The 20,238-nt window shown below is 51.6% G+C and overlaps 1 protein-coding gene across 4 annotated transcripts in view; it reads left to right on the top strand.

The window, feature by feature from the left end:
• Positions 1–20,238, top strand: part of MDGA1 (MAM domain containing glycosylphosphatidylinositol anchor 1) — a 431,369-nt gene that overhangs the window by 336,651 nt on the left and 74,480 nt on the right. For all 4 annotated transcript variants that reach the window (XM_077282003.1, XM_077282005.1, XM_077282004.1 and 1 more), the window contains 2 exons: positions 1,124–1,393; positions 1,594–1,745. In XM_077282003.1, the coding sequence (XP_077138118.1) occupies positions 1,124–1,393; positions 1,594–1,745 (422 nt within the window). The remainder of the gene's footprint in view (positions 1–1,123; positions 1,394–1,593; positions 1,746–20,238) is intronic.

Here is a 20,238-nt window from a genome sequence, read left to right as displayed (position 1 = left end):
TCTCTGCCTCATGTGCAGCCCCCTCTCTGCCTCCTGTGCTGCCCCCTCTCTACCTCCTGTGCAGCCCTCTCTGCCTCCTGTGCAGCCCCCTCTCTGCCTCCTGTGCAGCCCCCTCTCTGCCTCCTGTGCAGCCCCCTCTCTACCTCCTGTGCTGCCCCCTCTCTGCCTCCTGTGCAGTCCCTTTCTCTGCCTCCTGTGCAGCCCCCTCTCTGCCTCCTGTGCTGCCCCCTCTCTACCTCCTGTGCAGCCCCCTCTCTGCCTCATGTGCAGCCCCCTCTCTGCCTTCTGTGCTGCCCCCTCTCTACCTCCTGTGCAGCCCCCTCTCTACCTCCTGTGCTGCCCCCTCTCTGCCTCCTGTGCAGTCCCTTTCTCTGCCTCCTGTGCAGCCCCCTCTCTGCTTCCTGTGCTGCCCCCTCTCTGCCTCCTGTGCAGTCCCTTTCTCTGCCTCCTGTGCAGCCCCCTTTCTGCCTCCTGTGCAGCCCCCTCTCTGCCTCCTGTGCAGTCCCTTTCTCTGCCTCCTGTGCTGCCCCCTCTCTACCTCTTGTGCTGCCCCCTCTCTGCCTCCTGAGCAGTCCCTTTCTCTGCCTCCTGTGCAGCCCCCTCTCTGCCTCCTGTGCTTCCCCCTCTCTACCTCCTGTGCAGCCCCCTCTCTGCCTCATGTGCAGCCCCCTCTCTGCCTCCTGTGCTGCCCCCTCTCTACCTCCTGTGCAGCCCCCTCTCTACCTCCTGTGCTGCCCCCTCTCTGCCTCCTGTGCAGTCCCTTTCTCTGCCTCCTGTGCAGCCCCCTCTCTGCTTCCTGTGCTGCCCCCTCTCTACCTCCTGTGCTGCCCCCTCTCTGCCTCCTGTGCAGTCATGGTGTGTAGCTTCTTCGTCCTTTGCGGTTTCATCTTCCTGTGCACTCTCTGTCTCTTTTTCCCATGCAGTCTTTTTCCTGTGCAGTCTCTTTTTCTTGGCCATAATGCTAATAGTGCAGTGAAGACTGCCACAGACAGCAGTAGGGTGAGAGGCCTTGGGGACAGGGTGGCCTCTCCAGTGGTGAGCCTCCAGTGTCTCCAGCCCCCCGTGGTCATTATTGGGGTTGATATTTCACCTCCTCGTCTTATTTTCCTTGTCTCTTTCTCAGTCGCTCCGGTCGTTGACCCCAAGTTCCAGGACATCCGGCTGGCGATGGAGCGCAGCTACACCCTGACGTGTAAGATGCTGAAGGGGAGTCCGGTGAAAGTGGCCACTGCGGTCTGGAGGTTTAATGGGAAACTGCTGAGCGTCCCCCCCATAGAGCAGCAGGAGTTCTCCGCATTCACCATCAACAGCACCAGCCGCGACACCAGCGGCACCTACGAGTGCACCATCTCCAACGACGTGGGCTCCGACTCCTGCGTCTTTCAGGTGACTGGTGAGTGGCCGCATTGTCTGGGACCCCCTGTCATTATATGAGTCCACATTTCACCCTTCCTTCCCCCGGAGAGCCGGGACCCCCGCAAGCTCCCCGGAAGGGAAGGCGTCTGAGTAGCAAGTGACAGGTGGACACATTGTGAGCGGCGACATCCTGCATCTCCTCTGACAATGACACTTTCTGATACCTTCGTCTTCCAGGTCGAGCGTACAACCCCGAATTCTACTACGACACCCCAAACCCCATCGGGAGCTACAAGCAGTCCAAGAATTACTCCTATCTCATCCAGTGGACGCAGAAGGATCCCGGCGCCGTGGACCCGGTGCTGCACTACAAGCTGGAGCTGAAGCCGGTAAGAATGGCATAGTGATGTATGAGCCCCGCGCCATGGAGGCCGGGACCCCGCACTATGGAGGCCGGGATCTCGCACTATGGAGGCCGGGACCTCGCACTATGGAGGCCGGGACCCCGCACTATAGAGGCCGGGACCCCCCACCAAGGAGGCCGGGACCCCGCACCAAGGAGGCCGGGACCCCGCACTATGGAGGCCGGGACCCCGCACTATGGAGGCCGGGACCCCGCACTATGGAGGCAGTGACTCCGCACCATGGAGGCGGGACTCTGCACCCACACCATGGAGGCCGGGACACTGCACCATGGAGGCAGGGACCCCGTACCCTGCTCCTACTGTCCTCTCTATAGAGCTGACACTATTTGTAAACCAGAAGGCTCAGGATGAGCAGATCTCTAGATCATGTTGATGTGTAGCCTGGAATAGAAGGTGGTATCCGTGACGCAGAGATGAACCGTCTGGTTACTATAATAAATAATGCCGCACCGATGTCTGTGGGAAACAACCCTTAGTAGTAACATTGTGTCTGTCCTCCTGTATTAGGGTCCGGCAGTCGGGGGCGCACGGCCGCTTTCTTTTCTGTGTTGCTCGGTATCTTCTGCTTCTTCCTCACTCCATTATGTTTTCAGTAGCAGATATTAATGTAATCGCCCCACAGCAGAGGCTGCACTTCACCAAGAGACACGCAAAGCTCACAGAGAGCACCTTAAAAGCATCGCTACCGCGGCGAGATAAATATATACCGCTAATGTACGAGGAACCTACCGCCTGCCGAGCGCACGACTGCCGACATTACTGACAAATCAAAGTGCATCAGAAAAGGGTAAAATATCTTCTATAGGTGGAGTCTATCCTACTGCACTCCCCAGCACAGCCTGCACGGTACATTACTACATTACACCCCAGAGCTGCACTCACTATTCTGCTGGTGCAGTCACTGAGTACATACATTACTGATCCTGAGTTACATCCTGTATTATACTCCAGAGCTGCACTCACTATTCTGCTGGTGCAGTCACTGTGTACATACATTACATTACTAATCCTGAGTTACCTCCTATATTATACCCCAGAGCTGCACTCACTATTCTGCTGGTGCAGTCACTGTGTACATACATTACATTACTGATCCTGAGTTACATCCTGTATTATACTCCAGAGCTGCACTCACTATTCTTCTGGTGCAGTCACTGTGTACATACATTACATTACTGATCCTGAGTTGCCTCCTGTATTATACCCCAGAGCTGAACTCACTGTTCTGCTAGTGCAGTCACTGTGTACATACATTACATTACTGATCCTGAGTTACATCCTGTATTATACCCCAGAGCTGCGCTCACTATTCTGCTGGTGCAGTTACTGTGTACATACATTACTGATCCTGAGTTACATCCTGTATTATACTCCAGAGCTGCACTCACTATTCTGCTGGTGCAGTCACTGTGTACATACATTACATTACTGATCCTGAGTTACATCCTGTATTATACTCCAGAGCTGCACTCGCTATTCTGCTGGTGCAGTCACTGTGTACATACATTACATTACTGATCCTGAGTTACATCCTGTATTATACTCCAGAGCTGCACTCACTATTCTGCTGGTGCAGTCACTGTGTACATACATTACATTACTGATCCTGAGTTACCTCCTTTATTATTCTTCAGAGCTGCACTCACTATTCTGCTGGTGCAGTCACTGTGTACATACATTACATTACTGATCCTGAGTTACATCCTGTATTATACTCCAGAGCTGCACTCACTATTCTGCTGGTGCAGTCACTGTGTACATACATTACATTACTGATCCTGAGTTACCTCCTTTATTATTCTTCAGAGCTGCACTCACTATTCTGCTGGTGCAGTCACTGTGTACATACATTACATTACTGTTCCTGAGTTACATCCTGTATTATACCCCAGAGCTGCACTCGCTATTCTGCTGGTGCAGTCACTGTGTACATACATTACATTACTGATCCTGAGTTGCATCCTGTATTATCCTCCAGAGCTGCACTCACTATTCTGCTGGTGCAGTCACTGTGTACGTACATTACATTACTGATCCTGAGTTACATCCTGTATTATACTCCAGAGCTGCACTCACTATTCTGCTGGTGCAGTCACTGTGTACATACATTACATTACTGATCCTGAGTTACCTTCTGTATTATACTCCAGAGCTGCACTCCCTATTCTGCTGGTGCAGTCACTGTGTACATACATTACATTACTGATCCTGAGTTATATCCTGTATTATACTCCAGAGCTGCACTCACTATTCTGCTGGTGCAGTCACTGTGTACATACATTACATTACTGATCCTGAGTTACATCCTGTATTATACTCCAGAGCTGCACTCACTATTCTGCTGGTGCAGTCACTGTGTACATACATTACATTACTGATCCTGAGTTACATCCTGTATTATACTCCAGAGCTGCACTCACTATTCTGCTGGTGCAGTCACTGTGTACATACATTACATTACTGATCCTGAGTTACCTCCTGTATTATACTCCAGAGCTGCACTCACTAGTCTGCTGGTGCAGTCACTATATACATACATTACATTACTGATCCTGAGTTACATCCTGTATTATACTCCAGAGCTGCACTCACTATTCTGCTGGTGCAGTCACTGTGTACATACATTACATTACTGATCCTGAGTTACATCCTGTATTATACTCCAGAGCTGCACTCGCTATTCTGCTGGTGCAGTCACTGTGTACATACATTACATTACTGATCCTGAGTTACCTCCTGTATCTCTTTTTTATTATAAAAGTACAAAACAAAGCTTACAGACAAACTCAATAACAAAACAAATTATTCACAGTCCCCAAAAGTCCAATGTCCAGCATATTTATACAAACAAAATGTTCCTCCATTTCATTAATGCCCCCCAGCAAGGGAAGAGACCTCAACCTATATCCTTTTTCCTCTCCCCTTGTACCTTCTTCCCTCATACACACATACCCATGCATTCATCCCTAGAAAAATAAACAAAAGTCGGCCAACTGCCCTAAAGAAAGCAAATAGGCCACCTGGCCAAAACTTAATCATATATTTTTTTTTTATATATATATATATATATATATATATATATATATATATATATATATATATACAGTGCCTACAAGTAGTATTCAACCCCCTGCAGATTTAGCAGGTTTACACATTTGGAATTAACTTGGCATTGTGACATTTGGACTGTAGATCAGCCTGGAAGTGTGAAATGCACTGCAGCAAAAAAGAATGTTATTTCTTTGTTTATTTTTTTTTTAAATTGTGAAAAGTATTTTCAGAGGGTCATTTATTATTCAACCCCTCAACCCACCAGAATTCTGTTTGGTTCCCCTAAAGTATTAAGAAGTAGTTCAGGCACAAAGAACAATGAGCTTCACATGTTTGGATTAATTATCTCTTTTTCCAGCCTTTTCTGACTATTTAAGACCCTCCCCAAACTTGTGAACAGCACTCATACATGGTCAACATGGGAAAGACAAAGGAGCATTCCAAGGCCATCAGAGACAAGATCGTGGAGGGTCACAAGGCTGGCAAGGGGTACAAAACCCTTTCCAAGGAGTTGGGCCTACCTGTCTCCACTGTTGGGAGCATCATCCGGAAGTGGAAGGCTTATGGAACTACTGTTAGCCTTCCACGGCCTGGACAGCCTTTGAAAGTTTCCTCCCATGCCGAGGCCAGGCTTGTCCGAAGAGTCAAGGCTAACCCAAGGACAACAAGGAAGGAGCTCCGGGAAGATCTCATGGCAGTGGGGACATTGGTTTCAGTCAATACCATAAGTAACGTACTCCACCGCAATGGTCTCCGTTCCAGACGAGCCCGTAAGGTACCTTTACTTTCAAAGCGTCATGTCAAGGCTCGTCTACAGTTTGCTCATGATCACTTGGAGGACTCTGAGACTGACTGGTTCAAGGTTCTCTGGTCTGATGAGACCAAGATCGAGATCTTTGGTGCCAACCACACACGTGACGTTTGGAGACTGGATGGCACTGCATACGACCCCAAGAATACCATCCCTACAGTCAAGCATGGTGGTGGCAGCATCATGCTGTGGGGCTGTTTCTCAGCCAAGGGGCCTGGCCATCTGGTCCGCATCCATGGGAAGATGGATAGCACGGCCTACCTGGAGATTTTGGCCAAGAACCTCCGCTCCTCCATCAGGGATCTTAAGATGGGTCGTCATTTCATCTTCCAACAAGACAACGACCCAAAGCACACAGCCAAGAAAACCAAGGCCTGGTTCAAGAGGCAAAAAATCAAGGTGTTGCAGTGGCCTAGTCAGTCTCCTGACCTTAACCCAATTGAAAACTTGTGGAAGGAGCTCAAGATTAAAGTCCACATGAGACACCCAAAGAACCTAGATAACTTGGAGAAGATCTGCATGGAGGAGTGGGCCAAGATAACTCCAGAGACCTGTGCCGGCCTGATCAGGTCTTATAAAAGACGATTATTAGCTGTAATTGCAAACAAAGGTTATTCCACAAAATATTAAACCTAGGGGTTGAATAATAATTGACCCACACTTTTATGTTTAAAATTTATAAAAATTTAACTGAGCAACAAAACTTTTTGGTTTGTAAGATTTATGCATCTGTTTATAAATCCTGCTCTTGTTTGAAGTTTGAAGGCTCTAACTTATTTGCATCTTATTAAACCTGCTAAATCTGCAGGGGGTTGAATACTACTTGTAGGCACTGTATATATATATATTTTTATTTTATTTTATTTTTTTTTAACCTCCTAAACTAAACCACCACCATTCCCCCAAAGGTCCCACGAAAGTCTGTGGCCTATCACACCAGGTCCCACGAGAGTTTGTGGCCTATCACACAAGGTCCCACGAAAGTTTGTGGCCTTCACTATAGAACAAGGTCCATAGAAGTTTATGGCCCTTTTTTCCTCTTCTTGGCATCCCGCCGGACGTCCATTCTCCAAAACCCATCCCCCCACCCCCCAAGAAACCCCCCACCCCACCTAAACTAAATCCCCCCTACACGCATCATAGTACACATGTAACATGTATACAACCTTATAATAACATATAATCAATAATAACATAATAACCAGTACACACCATAACCATGACCAAAGAACAGGCCCAAGTTCAATGCTTGCAAGCCCTATACCCGGGTTACCAATTACAAAACAAAAATCTATAAGTGAGGGTTACAGCCCACCACCAGGAACTGGAGACCATAGAGGCTCTCACCCTAATCTACCGCACATCACCCTGACCCTCCCTAACAACACAAAAGAGAAAATCCTGTCCCTATAGCCCTACCAATCTCTCCCTACCTGCCCCTACCTGTCCCTCACTGACCCTCACTACCAACCTAATACTAACTACCTGTCCCTAAAGACTGTCCCTATCTGTCCCTCCCTGTCCCTACACATCTATCTGACCCTACAAAATAAAGATAAAAAGATAAAAAAGACTAACTCAACCCTATCACAGGCACACAGAACCTAACTCTCCCTAGGGCACATTAAAGGAGAAACCCCTCCAAAGAAGAGAGGCCCTCCCTGCACCCAGCCTCTCAAACTCCAGCAAGCGCACTTTTGCCAGGTCACCCAGGATGTTCCTAATCACCTCTTCCCTGGGGAGGACTTTCCGCTGAGTAGACACTAGACACCGTGCATTCCACGTGTGGAACCTAGTTACTAAACTAACTAAGAAAACAGTGCCCCGATCTCGGCCACCAAGGGACCTGAATGCCCCATAGGCCCACTCCGCATAGGAAAGGCCTGCCAGCCTAGGCCAGCCAATGGAAGCACCCACCCTGCTGTAGACCTCTGTATTAAAGGGACACCGAAGCAGGAAATGCTCCATGCTTTCAAGCATACCGCCACACTCTTCGCGGGGACAATCCCGGTCATCAGAGCATCTGCACTTCAGGTTGTCCCTCACATACAGCTTCCCATGGAAGCAGCGCCAAGCCAAGTCCCAAAACTTCAAGGGGATCCGCTTAGAGTTCAATAACCCGAGCCCCACCTCCAGATCCCAGCTTGGGCAATCCCTGAGCGCCAGGGGCTTCTGAAAGTGGGTCAACAGGACCCTATTGTCAAGTAACCTTCTCGACATGGTCCTGATCTCCCACACTCCCAGACCCCACCGACGGATCACCTTCAGAACCGGGGTAGCATAAGCCGGAAGATGCCCATGAGGTGTTCGAAGGTCCTTTACCTGCCCTCCTGTCTCCCATTCCTGGAAGAAAGGCCGAAACCACCCCCTACAGGAGAATACCCACAGAGGAGCCCTCTCTGACCAGAGGTTGGCGATGTTTGCCTTAAGAAAGGTGTTTACTAGAAACACCACTGGGTTGACCATACCCAACCCTCCTAGTCTCCTCGTGCGGTACGTGACCTCCCTCTTGATTAGGTTCAGCCTATTTCCCCATAACAATTGGAAAAACAGGCTGTAGACCCGTGTCCAAAGAGGCTCTGGCAAGATGCAGACGCTGCCCAAATATATTAGCAAAGGAAGCAAATAGCCCTTGGCAAGACTAACCCTTTCCCTTAGGGTCAAAGACCAACCCTTCCACTGATCCACCTTCTGGGCGGCAATCTTAAGTCTGCCCTCCCAGTTTTGCTGGGGATAGTCCCCCGGGCCGAAACTGATGCCTAATATTTTTGCTGTGGCCTGAGGCCCTGGAAGGGTGTCCGGGAGATCAAAACTTGGATCTCCCCCTCCCAGCCAGAGACTCTCACACTTGTCCCGGTTGATCATGGAACCGGATGCCACCGAGTAGCGTTCAACCTCAGACATCACCCAATCTGCCTCCTCTCTCGAGGATACAAAAAGGGAAACATCATCAGCGTACGCCACTACCCTCAAGGCGGCCTCTGGCTCCGCCTGGTCCATCCTGACTCCCACCAACGGTCCACGCTCCACCCTCCTTAAAAGGGGGTCGATCGCAAACACGTATAACAGCGGGCTCAGAGGACAGCCCTGGCGGACACCAGACCTCACCTCAAAAGGGTGTCCGACCCAACCGTTCACGAGCGGAAAAGTCTCTGCCCCATTGTATAAAACTCTCAACCAATCAACAAACCTCCCAGGCAGACCATACCTCAGAAGGACGGACCAGAGGTACTCATGGTTAACCCGGTCAAAGGCCTTCGCCTGGTCTAAGGACAGCAAGTACCCCTTCCAGTGACCTGCCCTGCCCTGCTCCACTGCCTCCCGGACACCGAGCACAGCACTAAATGTACTGCGGCCTGGAACAGAGCAGTGCTGGGCCCCCGAAAGGAGCCGGGGCGCAAACTGCACCAACCGATTAAAAAGCACCTTTGCCAGAACCTTTCGGTCCGTATTGAGAAGCGCTATGGGACGCCAATTCTCAATACGGGACGAGTCTTTACCCTTTGACAGGATAATCAGGGCTGACTTCCTCATTGAACTGGGTAGAATGTCCGAGGAGAGGCACTCATTAAAAACCTCAGTCAAGAGGGGGACCAAAGAGTCCCTAAAAGTCTTGTAGAACTCGGATGTTAAGCCATCCGGACCGGGCGACTTTTTGGGCCGGAGCCCATCAATCGCCCGTCTCACTTCCTCTTCCCTGATTGCTTCTGCCAAAACATGAAGAGAGGGGTCATCCCCTGGCTCAGGGATGGTTTCAGTCAGGAAAGCCGACATCTCATCCCGATCAGGATCCCTCCTCCCCAAGAGGTGCAAGTAGAAGGATCTGACCACCTCCAGGATCCCTGATTTGGATCTGTTCAGGGACCCCGTACTGTCAATCAGTCCTCTCACCATCTTACAATTCACTGACAACCTGCAGTTTCTGTAAGGGTCAGGCGAGCGGTACCTCCCGAAATCCCTCTCAAAAACCAAGGATGTGTGCCTATCATACTGGCACCCCTTGAGCAAGGTCTTCACCCTGGAGATTTCCTCTCGGTCCCCTCCAGTCGAGACGAGCTGCTCGAGTTTCCTCCCCAGCTCCCGATACAGGCGGTACCTGTTCAGGCCTCTGAGGCTCGAGAGCTGACGGAAGAACCCCGCGACCCTTCTTTTGAAGATCTCCCACCACTCAGACTTACTGCTGCAAAGACCCAAGAGAGGTACCTGGCTCTGAAGAAATTCCTCAAAGGACTGTCTTACTTCCGCCTCTTCCAGAAGGGACGAATTCAGCTTCCATAGGCCTCTCCCCATCCGGGGGGTCTCTGTAACATTCAAAGTAAAGAAAATGAAACAGTGATCGGAGAACTCCACCTCAACAGCGGACACTGCAGAAGAGACGGCTTCCTCCTTTAAAAAAAACCTATCTATCCTAGACCTACTGCTTCCCCTAAAAAAGGTGAAACCCCCGTGACCTGGGGTGTGCCGGATGTGGACATCCACCAGGCGAGCTTCGCTTACTATGCTATTCAAGGCTACGCTATCATAAGCCAGCCGGTCTCCGGGGCCTCCCCTATCACGGAGTCTGGTTACAGTATTAAAATCCCCACCGAAGACCACCTGCCGGCTCGTAAAAAGATAGGGCTTGATCCTCAGGAAGAGACATTTACGGTCCCACTTGGATTGTGGGCCATAGATATTGATGAGCCGAAGCTCCTGTCCCCTCATGAAGACGTCAAGGACCAAACATCTTCCCATTTCTACCTCGATCACCCGTCTGCATTCCACCTCCACGGTCTTAAAAAGGACCGCTACCCCGCTATACGGCTCGGCCGCAAGAGACCAGTATGAGGGCCCACTCCTCCATTCCCTCTTTGCTTTGTAGATGGACCCCAGGTCCGTTAGTCTGGTCTCCTGCAAAAATTAAATATCAGCCTCAACCCGGGTGAAAAAATCAAAGGCCGTAAATCTAGCCGTATCTGACTTTATGCTGGCGACATTAATCGACGCCAGAGTCAACGGGGTAGGTTCCGCCATCATGGGTGATTGAGTTAGATGGCCTGTTTTTTAACCGTACCCCCTGATTTCCTCTCCCCTTCTGAGGAGGAGCCCGACTCACCCCTCCTCTTTAAAGATACCGAGGTGTCCATATCCTCTTTTATAGCACTGGATTTCCCAGAAATAGATTCCTTGCCCCTGGACCCCGAGGTGGTCCCCCCTCCAGAGGAGTGTGAATCCCCCGGAGGACAGACCTCACCACTCCCCGAAGGCACCCCAGATGTTGCGACCGGCCCCTCACCCCCGACCTCCGACACAGCAGAGTCATCGAGGGCTTGGAACCGATTGGAGAGGGGGATCAGAGGGGAGTCAGCGAGCCCTTCCGTAGGCACCCCAGTGGCCAGGGGGGGCGGCTTAGATTTTTTAGCCTTGTTCTTCCTCTTCTTCCGACTCTTACCGGTACGATTGTCACCCGTTTTTTTAGGCTGCTCCACCACCTCTTCATCCAGACTTTCATACTGGGAAGAGTTATCAGAAGCAGCCAACTCCTCCCTCTCCATCCTCCGGATCTCCTCGCTCACCGCCTTCTCCCCCAGGGCCTCAGAGGCTTCGGCTGCCGTCTCCAGGGTGGGGGCAGTCATCACCCCAGTTGCCTGAGGCTTATCCTGCCCCCTGCCCTTACGGCTCCTCACCTGTTGCCACTGGTGGGCAGATGTACCAGCCTCGCCTTTCCTCACCGACCCCTCAGCTCCCCTCATGCCTCCACCCTCAGCCACAGCAGAAGTTGCACCACCGGGGACCCCCCCTTGGCTCCCCCCTGCCGGGCCAGAGATGGTGCTGGAAAAGGAATGGGGGCAGCGGCTATACGGGTGACCTAGGTCACCACACAGGTGACACCTAATGTCACCACAGGCCGCGGCAAGATGGCCTACCCCGCCACACAAGGCACATTTCTGTACCTTGCAGCCTGCGCTGAAGTGGCGGGGATCACCGCACCTGTGGCAGACCTTCGGTTGCCCCTGGTAGAAGATCTGGATTCTGTCCCTCCCCAGAAATGCTGAGGAAGGGATGTGGGTGACCGTACCTCCTGAAACCTTCAACTTTACCATGAAGGTCCAGCCCCCTGACCAAATGCCAAACTCGTCCCTATTTTTTTAGGGACCTCGGTGACTTCCCCATAACGGGAAAGCCACGTCATTATGTCGACCCCAGAGAGTGACTCGTTACTTGTCAGAACGGTCACCCTCTTTACACTATTTTGGCGAGACACCGCCTGCACGGCAAAGTCTCGCCAGCCGGGCTCCCCCTTTGCCAGTTCGAAATTCGACCAGAAAAGCTCCAAGCCCTCTGGCCGAACAAAACTGACATCGAAGAAGGAGGTGCCAAACGGATGAATCAGGGCAAAGATGTCCGTCGCCCTGAAGTCCATCTTCAGAAGGAGCTCCACAACCCTCGCCCTTGGCGGGCACGCTTCACTGCCCCTCCACCGAAGACGGACCACATTCCGCCTGGCCACCCCCTGCCCGGCTGTCGGGAGGGACCAAACCGTTTCCCCTTCCCTTTTATCTTGGAAGGCAGCCTGGCCGTGTCTATCCAGCCAAAAGGCCAAGTCCACCACTCTTCCCTCTACTTCGATCGTCCGTTCTCCCTTTTTGAGGGCCTCCAGGAAGCGGCGCCGCAAAACGCTATCCCTGAGGTCCAGAGGCGAGGAAACCCCCTGACTAGACCCCGGGGCTCCAGCCACCACCCCCGAATAACTCCGAGAACCTGTGGCTGGGGGGGCAGATGGACCGGCCCCCTCCCCCCTTCTCCCACTACCATCAGACACCGTACTCACACTTGCCACCTTAGACGCACTGCCACTCGCATCCTCAACCATAGACACTTCCATACCCGCACCCTCCTCATCCACTCCATCAGTCACCCCACTCTCACTCACATGCACACTGGGGTCAGTTTTATTTTGCCTCACCTTTTGGGTATTTCCAGATTCATGGCTACCGCCACCTACTGGTGGCATCCTCCCTGCTGGGGGGTTTGGCACACACAGCGCTGCTGTCCCTTTAAGAGTCCTGCTGCCATGGGACTTAAGCAGCACAGCCTGACTGTCCACCACAGCAGGCACAGAGCCTCCTCCCTCACTGGCAGGTAGGAAGCCAGGTGCAGACCCGCCTCCAGCTCCATCCTGCCTTGTCACCGGAGCCCCCACCGCAGGTAAGCCCCCAGACTCAGGGGACCCCACCAGGCAGGCGCCCTTGCTGCTATCTGCTGCAGTCCCTGCTCCATTGCTGGCTAAGTCCATTTTTTTTTCCTTTCTTTGGGAAGCCACGCCCCCAGCCTTCAGCCGCACAGCAGAGCTATCCAAAGCTGCACCTGCATGGGCAGCGGGTGCCGAGGAGGCCACGCCCCCTGAGACTGGCCGCAGCGGGACCCCCAGAGCCGACCCAGAGCTGGATCCACCCCCCAGAATCCCCCCAGCGGTACCAGTCCCCTGAGGCACAGCACCCCCCACCACCACACCCTGGGCCACAAACAGCCTGGCCACAGCAACTCCAGCGGCTGGCCCCAGGCTAGGCCACTCTCCCTCAGCATCCACCAGCGGCGGTGCCCCCAATGCAGGAGGCCCCGACTTCACCGCAGACCCCGCCTTCACCGCAGGCCCCGCACCCTTTACTTTACTAGGTGCCTGGGTCCCCAGAAGCGATCCAGATTTAGCGGATCCGTAAGTGGGGGACCCGGACACCCCAGCGCTCACCGCCGGAGATGCGGTCCCGGCTGCCACTCTCTTGCCCACCGCTGGGCCACCTTCCACACCATGCTCCATATCAGACACATCACTACCCCCTCCATTACCACAAACAGAGGCAGCTCCCTGCGTGTCATGGCCTGTAATCTCCCCGCTCCCTCGCTGCGGACCCACAACAGAGCCCAAGCCGGGGTGGGTAGCGGGTGCCGCACAGCGGGATCGGGGGGCCCCAGCGAGGGGGACATACACATATTTCTCCACAGTAGATGTTTTCTTCTTACTTTTCTTTGCCTTTCTCTTCATCCCCCTCCTGGTTGCCTCGTCCTCACAGATCTCATCCCCGAACCTCAGCTGGTTAAAACGGACCGGGGACTCGATCTGCCGGATCTGCTGCATGACGAGGCAGCCCCCCTCGCTGCTACTACCACCATCCTCATCCTCCCCCTCGCTCCCGCTGTCCCCTGAAGGGCCAGAATCTGACGGGAGAGCCACCTGCTCGGGGGCTATCCCGCTATGCGACGCCTGGAGATCTCTTACCAGGCCACCAGGCGGTGGGTAGGGCGCGACCTCCTCCTCGCATTCCTCATCATCCTCCTCCACCACCTGGCCGGAGCTCCGTGACCCCTCCGGAGCCCCACCGGTCATGGCTCTGAACCGGTCGTCGTTCTCCAGCTTTTCACGGAAGGGCCCGCTGCCATCCAGGATCTCACACCTCCGGCTTTCCAGGTCTTGTATGGATTGTTTTATCTTCTTGACCGCGGCGGATAGCTCGGCCTTCTTATTGCCGGAGGCCCTGTCAGACCTGTCCTTAGCTACCCTCAACTCCCCCCAGAGGGATTTTAGCTTCCTTGAGGCGTCCTCATACTCGCAGAGGTGCGCATGGATGCGTGAACCATAGCCCACGGCGGATTCTCTAGCCGCCTTAGTACCCCAACCAAGGGGCACCGCTGCAGCACCCCTGCTCGTACTCGGCCTACCTCCGGGGGAAGGAGCCGCCGCGGCCTCAGGGGTCCTACGGGTCTTCATGCTGGATCCCTTGCCTGATTCTTGGCCAGATCTTGTAGCCCTAGCCGGAGTTGGAGTCCTCCCACCCCCCGCCGGCTTGGACCGGGAGGCGGGAGCCGGGGGCCCAGCCCCGGAGGCCAGTCCCAAAATGAGCCTTCTTTCCTGGGAAGGGGGCAGACAAAAAGTCCTGGATGAAAAAGTTTACCTCCCTTCCCAGGAGCTCTCTCTACGCAGCACACAGAGCACACGGCAAGCAGGCTCCACCTCTTCCTGCTGTGCAGTCACTGTGTACATACATTACATTACTGATCCTGAGTTACATCCTGTATTATACTCCAGAGCTGCACTCACTATTCTGCTGGTGCAGTCACTGTGTACATACATTACATTACTGATCCTGAGTTACCTCCTTTATTATTCTTCAGAGCTGCACTCACTATTCTGCTGGTGCAGTCACTGTGTACATACATTACATTACTGTTCCTGAGTTACATCCTGTATTATACCCCAGAGCTGCACTCGCTATTCTGCTGGTGCAGTCACTGTGTACATACATTACATTACTGATCCTGAGTTGCATCCTGTATTATCCTCCAGAGCTGCACTCACTATTCTGCTGGTGCAGTCACTGTGTACATACATTACATTACTGATCTTGAGTTACATCCTGTATTATACCACAGAGCTGCACTCACTCTTCTGCTGGTGCAGTCACTGTGTACATACATTACATTACTGATCCTGAGTTACATCCTGTATTATACTCCAGAGCTGCACTCACTATTCTGCTGGTGCAGTCACTGTGTACATACATTACATTACTGATCCTGAGTTACATCCTGTATTATACTCCAGAGCTGCACTCACTATTCTGCTGGTGCAGTCACTGTGTACATACATTACATTACTGATCCTGAGTTACATCCTGTATTATACTCCAGAGCTGCACTCGCTATTCTGCTGGTGCAGTCACTGTGTACATACATTACATTACTGATCCTGAGTTACCTCCTGTATTATCCTCCAGAGCTGCACTCACTATTCTGCTGGTGCAGTCACTGTGTACATACATTACATTACTGATCCTGAGTTACATCCTGTATTATACCCCAGAGCTGCACTTACTATTCTGCTGGTGCAGTCACTGTGTACATACATTACATTACTGATCCTGAGTTACACCCTGTATTATCCTCCAGAGCTGCACTCACTATTCTGCTGGTGCAGTCACTGTGTACATACATTACATTACTGATCCTGAGTTACATCCTGTATTATACCCCAGAGCTGCACTTACTATTCTGCTGGTGAAGTCACTGTGTACATACATTACATTACTGATCCTGAGTTACATCCTGTATTATACTCCAGAGCTGCACTCACTATTCTGCTGGTGCAGTCACTGTGTACATACATTACATTACTAATCCTGAGTTACATCCTGTATTATACTCCAGAGCTGCACTCACTATTCTGCTGGTGCAGTCACTGTGTACATACATTACATTACTGATCCTGAGTTACCTCCTGTATTATACTCCAGAGCTGCACTCACTATTCTGCTGGTGCAGTCACTGTGTACATACATTACATTACTAATCCTGAGTTACATCCTGTATTATACTCCAGAGCTGCACTCACTATTCTGCTGGTGCTGTCACTGTGTACATACATTACATTACTGATCCTGAGTTACATCCTGTAGATCTTTTATTATAAAAATGAAAAACATAACAATAATAATAACAGAAACAAAACAGAAATATCAGCCAGAAAAAAATAATCAGTATACTGAACACTGGTCCAGCCGCTCATTCTCTCCTCTCACACAGTATATACATAATAACTACTTTGACCTCCTGGTCCGGTCACCAAACAAAATAATAATAACAAATAAAATAAACAACGGCAAACAAAGACTATATACATGAACTTTTTTTTTTTTTTCTTAGTTTTAAATAAAATAACTACAAATTAAACAAATATATACAATACTACAAGCTATCCTCCATTCCCAACCCCCTGGTCCTGCGTCTCATGCCTCAGTCCATGTCCAACGTCCATAGGCCAGATCAGGCAGTGCCAGTTTTTCCCCCAAACAACCCAGTGTCCCATAGTCCCACAAGATAATCCCACCTCCCCCCTTTTCCCACCACCCAACCTAACACCTACACCCAATTCTATATCCCTATATACAATATATACATTATATACAGCAGTACACACCACAATAATTACAAAACACGAAGCCCAAGTTCGGCGCCTGCAGCCCTACATCACTGTATAATGATCAAACAAAACAAAAATCTACAGTGTCAGCAGCAGCCCACCACCAGGAAAGGAGATGACCAGACTAGGGCACACTAAAAGAAAAGCCCCTCCAGAGGAGCGCGGCCCTCCGTGCGCCCAGTCTCCCATACTCCAGAGAGCGCACCTTCACCAGATCACCGAGTATGGTCCTAAACACATCCTCCACTGGGAGGATTTTTCGTTGCGTCGATACTAAGCACCGTGCGTTCCACGTGTGATACCTAACCACTGCGCTAACTAGAAATAAGGTGCAGCGGTCCCGACCACCCAGGTCTCCGAATGCTCCATAGGCCCATTCCGCATAGGAGAGACCGGCCAGCCGAGACCAGCCAATGAAGGCGCCCACCCTGTTGTACACCTCTGTGTTGAAGGGACAATGAAGCAGGAAGTGGTCCATGCTTTCCAGCAAGGTACCACAATGCTCCCGAGGACAATTCCTGTCCTCAGAGCTCCTACACTTCAGATTGTCCCTCACACACAGTTTCCCATGGAAGCAGCGCCAAGCCAAGTCCCAAAACTTCGAGGGGATCCTGATAGAATTCAAAAGATACAAACCCACCCCAAGATCCCGACTTGGGCAGTCCCTGAGCGCCAGAGGCCTCTGGAAATGGGTCAACAGAACCCTACTGTCAAGTAGTTTCCTTGGCAGAGTCCTGATCTCCCACATTCCCAGACCCCACCGACGAATTACCTTCAGAACCAAGGTAGCGTAAGCCGGAAGATGTCCATGTGGTGTGCGAAGATCCTTCACTTGCCCTCCTGTCTCCCATTCCTGGAAGAAAGGCTGAAACCATCCCCTACAGGAGAATACCCACGGAGGAGCCCTCTCTTTCCAGAGGTTTGCGATATTGATCTTAATGAAGGTATCCACAAGGAATACCACAGGGTTGACCATACCCAACCCTCCTAGTCTCCTCGTACGGTAAGTAACCTCCCTCTTGACCAGGTTCAGTCTATTCCCCCATAACAGTTGGAAGAACAAACTGTAGACCCGAGTCCAAAGAGATTCCGGCAAGATGCACACACTGCCCAGATAAATCAGTAAAGGGTGCAGGTAAGTTTTGCTCAGGTTTACCCTTTCCCTTAGGGTCAAAGACCAACCCTTCCATTGGTTCACCTTCTGAGTGGCGATCTCTAGCCTGCTGTCCCAATTTTGTTTGGGGTAATCCCCCTGGCCAAATTTAATGCCAAGGACTTTTGCAGAGACTTTGGGTCCTGGAAGGGTGTCCGGGAGCTCAAAACCAGGATCTCCTCCTCCCAGCCAGAGACTCTCACACTTATCCCGGTTGATCTTGGACCCGGATGCCTCCGAGTAGCGATCTACCTCTGACATCAGCCACCCTGCCTCCTCGTGAGAGGAAGCAAACACAGTGACATCATCGGCATACGCCACCACCCTCAGAGTGGCTTCCGGTGCTGCCTGATCCATCCCGATCCCAGCCAACGGTCCACGCTCCACCCTCCTAAGAAGAGGGTCAATCGCAAACACGTACAGCAGCGGGCTCAAGGGACAACCCTGGCGAACACCGGACCCAACCTCAAAAGAGCTACCAATCCAACCATTCACAAGCGGGAAACTCTCTGCCCCACTGTACAAGGTCTTAAGCCAATCAACAAACCCCCCCAGCAGGCCATATCTCAGAAGGACGGACCAGAGGTACTCGTGATTAACCCGATCAAACGCTTTTGCCTGGTCCAGTGACAGCATGTACCCCTTCCAGTGACCAGCCCTACCCTGCTCCACTGCCTCTCGGACACAGAGCACAGCACTAAATGTGCTGCGGCCTGGAACAGAGCAATGCTGGGCCCCCGAAAGGAGTCGGGGTGCAAATTTCACCAGCCGATTAAACAGCACCTTTGCCAGAACCTTCCTGTCTGCATTGAGAAGCGCTATGGGACGCCAATTCTCAATGCAAGACGGGTCCTTACCCTTTGACAAGATGATCAGAGCAGACCTCCTCATTGACTTCGGCAGAGTGCCCGAGGAAAGACACTCATTGAATACCTCAGTCAAGAGGGGAACCAAAACGTCCTTAAAGGTCTTATAGAATTCAGATGTTAAGCCATCTGGACCAGGCGATTTTTTGGGAGCAAGCCCTTCAATCGCCAACTGAACTTCCTCTTCCCTGATCATTTCTGTCAAAACGTCAAGAGAGGGGTCTACCCCTGGTTCGGGGACAGCTTCTGCCAGGAAAGCCGACATCTCATCCCAATCAAGATCCCTCTTCCCCAAGAGGTGCGAGTAGAAGGATCTGACAACCTCCAGGATCCCTGATCTGGATCGCCTCAGGGACCCCGTAGTGTCGACCAGTCCTGTAACCACTTTGCTATTCACTGACATCTTGCAGTTTCTGTAAGGGTCAGGCGAGCGGTACTTCCCGTAATCCCTCTCAAAAACCAAAGATGCGTGTCTATCGTACTGACACCTCATAAGCAAAGATTTCACTCTGGAGATCTCCTCGCGGCTACCTCCAGTTGAGACAAGATGCTCGAGTTTCCTCCTCAGACCCTGATACAGGCGGTACCTGCTCAGACTCCTGAGGCTCGAGAGCTGGCGGAAGAATCTCGCCACCCTTTCCTTGAACATCTCCCACCACTCTGACCTACTACTACAAAGATCCAGTAAGGGTACCTGGCTCTGAAGAAAATCCTCAAAGGACTGTCTTATCTCCGCTTCTTCCAAGAGAGACGAATTGAGCCTCCAAAAGCCTCTTCCCATCCGGAGGGTCTCTGTAACATTCAGAGAAAACAAAATTAAACAGTGGTCAGAGAACTCCACCTCAACAACAGACACTGCTGAAGAGACAGCTTCCTCCTTTAAATAAAACCTATCTATTCTGGACCTACAGTTACCTCTATGATAGGTGAACCCCTCGTGGCCTGGGGTGTGCCGAATGTGGACATCCACCAGGCGAGCCTCACTAGCTATACTATTAAGGGCGATGCTATCATAAGTCAGCTTGTCTCTGGAACCTCCTCTATCTCGGGGCCTCGTGACAGCATTGAAGTCCCCTCCAAAGACAACCTGCCGACTTGTAAAAAGGTAGGGCTTGATCCTCATAAAGAGACACTTCCGGTCCCACTTAGATTGGGGACCATAGATGTTAATGAGCCGGAGCTCTTGTCCCTTCATGAGGACATCTAAGATCAGGCACCTCCCCATTTCTAACTCAATAACCCGTCGGCATTCCACCGGTGCGGTAAAAAGGACCGCCACTCCGCTATACGGCTCGGCCGCAAGAGACCAATAGGAGGGCCCGAGTCTCCACTCCCTCTTAGCTTTAAACACATCTGCCATGTTTGGCAGCCTCGTCTCTTGCAAAAAGAAAATGTCAGCTTCAACCCGGCTGAGAAAATCAAAGGCCGCAAATCTAGCTGTATTTGACTTTATGCTGGCGACATTAATGGACGCCAGCGTCAACGGAGTGGGTTCCGCCATCATTGGTGATTGAGTTAGATGGCTTTCTTTTTCCCACTCCCCTTATACTCTGCCTCAGAGGAAGAATCCTTCCCCCTCTTTAATGACATGGAGGTATCCATTTCCACGCGTTTTTTATTTT

The sequence above is a fragment of the Ranitomeya variabilis genome, chromosome 2, assembly GCF_051348905.1.
Source record: "Ranitomeya variabilis isolate aRanVar5 chromosome 2, aRanVar5.hap1, whole genome shotgun sequence".
Classification (NCBI taxonomy): Eukaryota; Metazoa; Chordata; class Amphibia; order Anura; family Dendrobatidae; genus Ranitomeya; species Ranitomeya variabilis.
The sequence above is the reverse complement of the archived record's forward strand: the minus strand, read 5'-3'. Positions and strand labels throughout refer to the sequence as shown.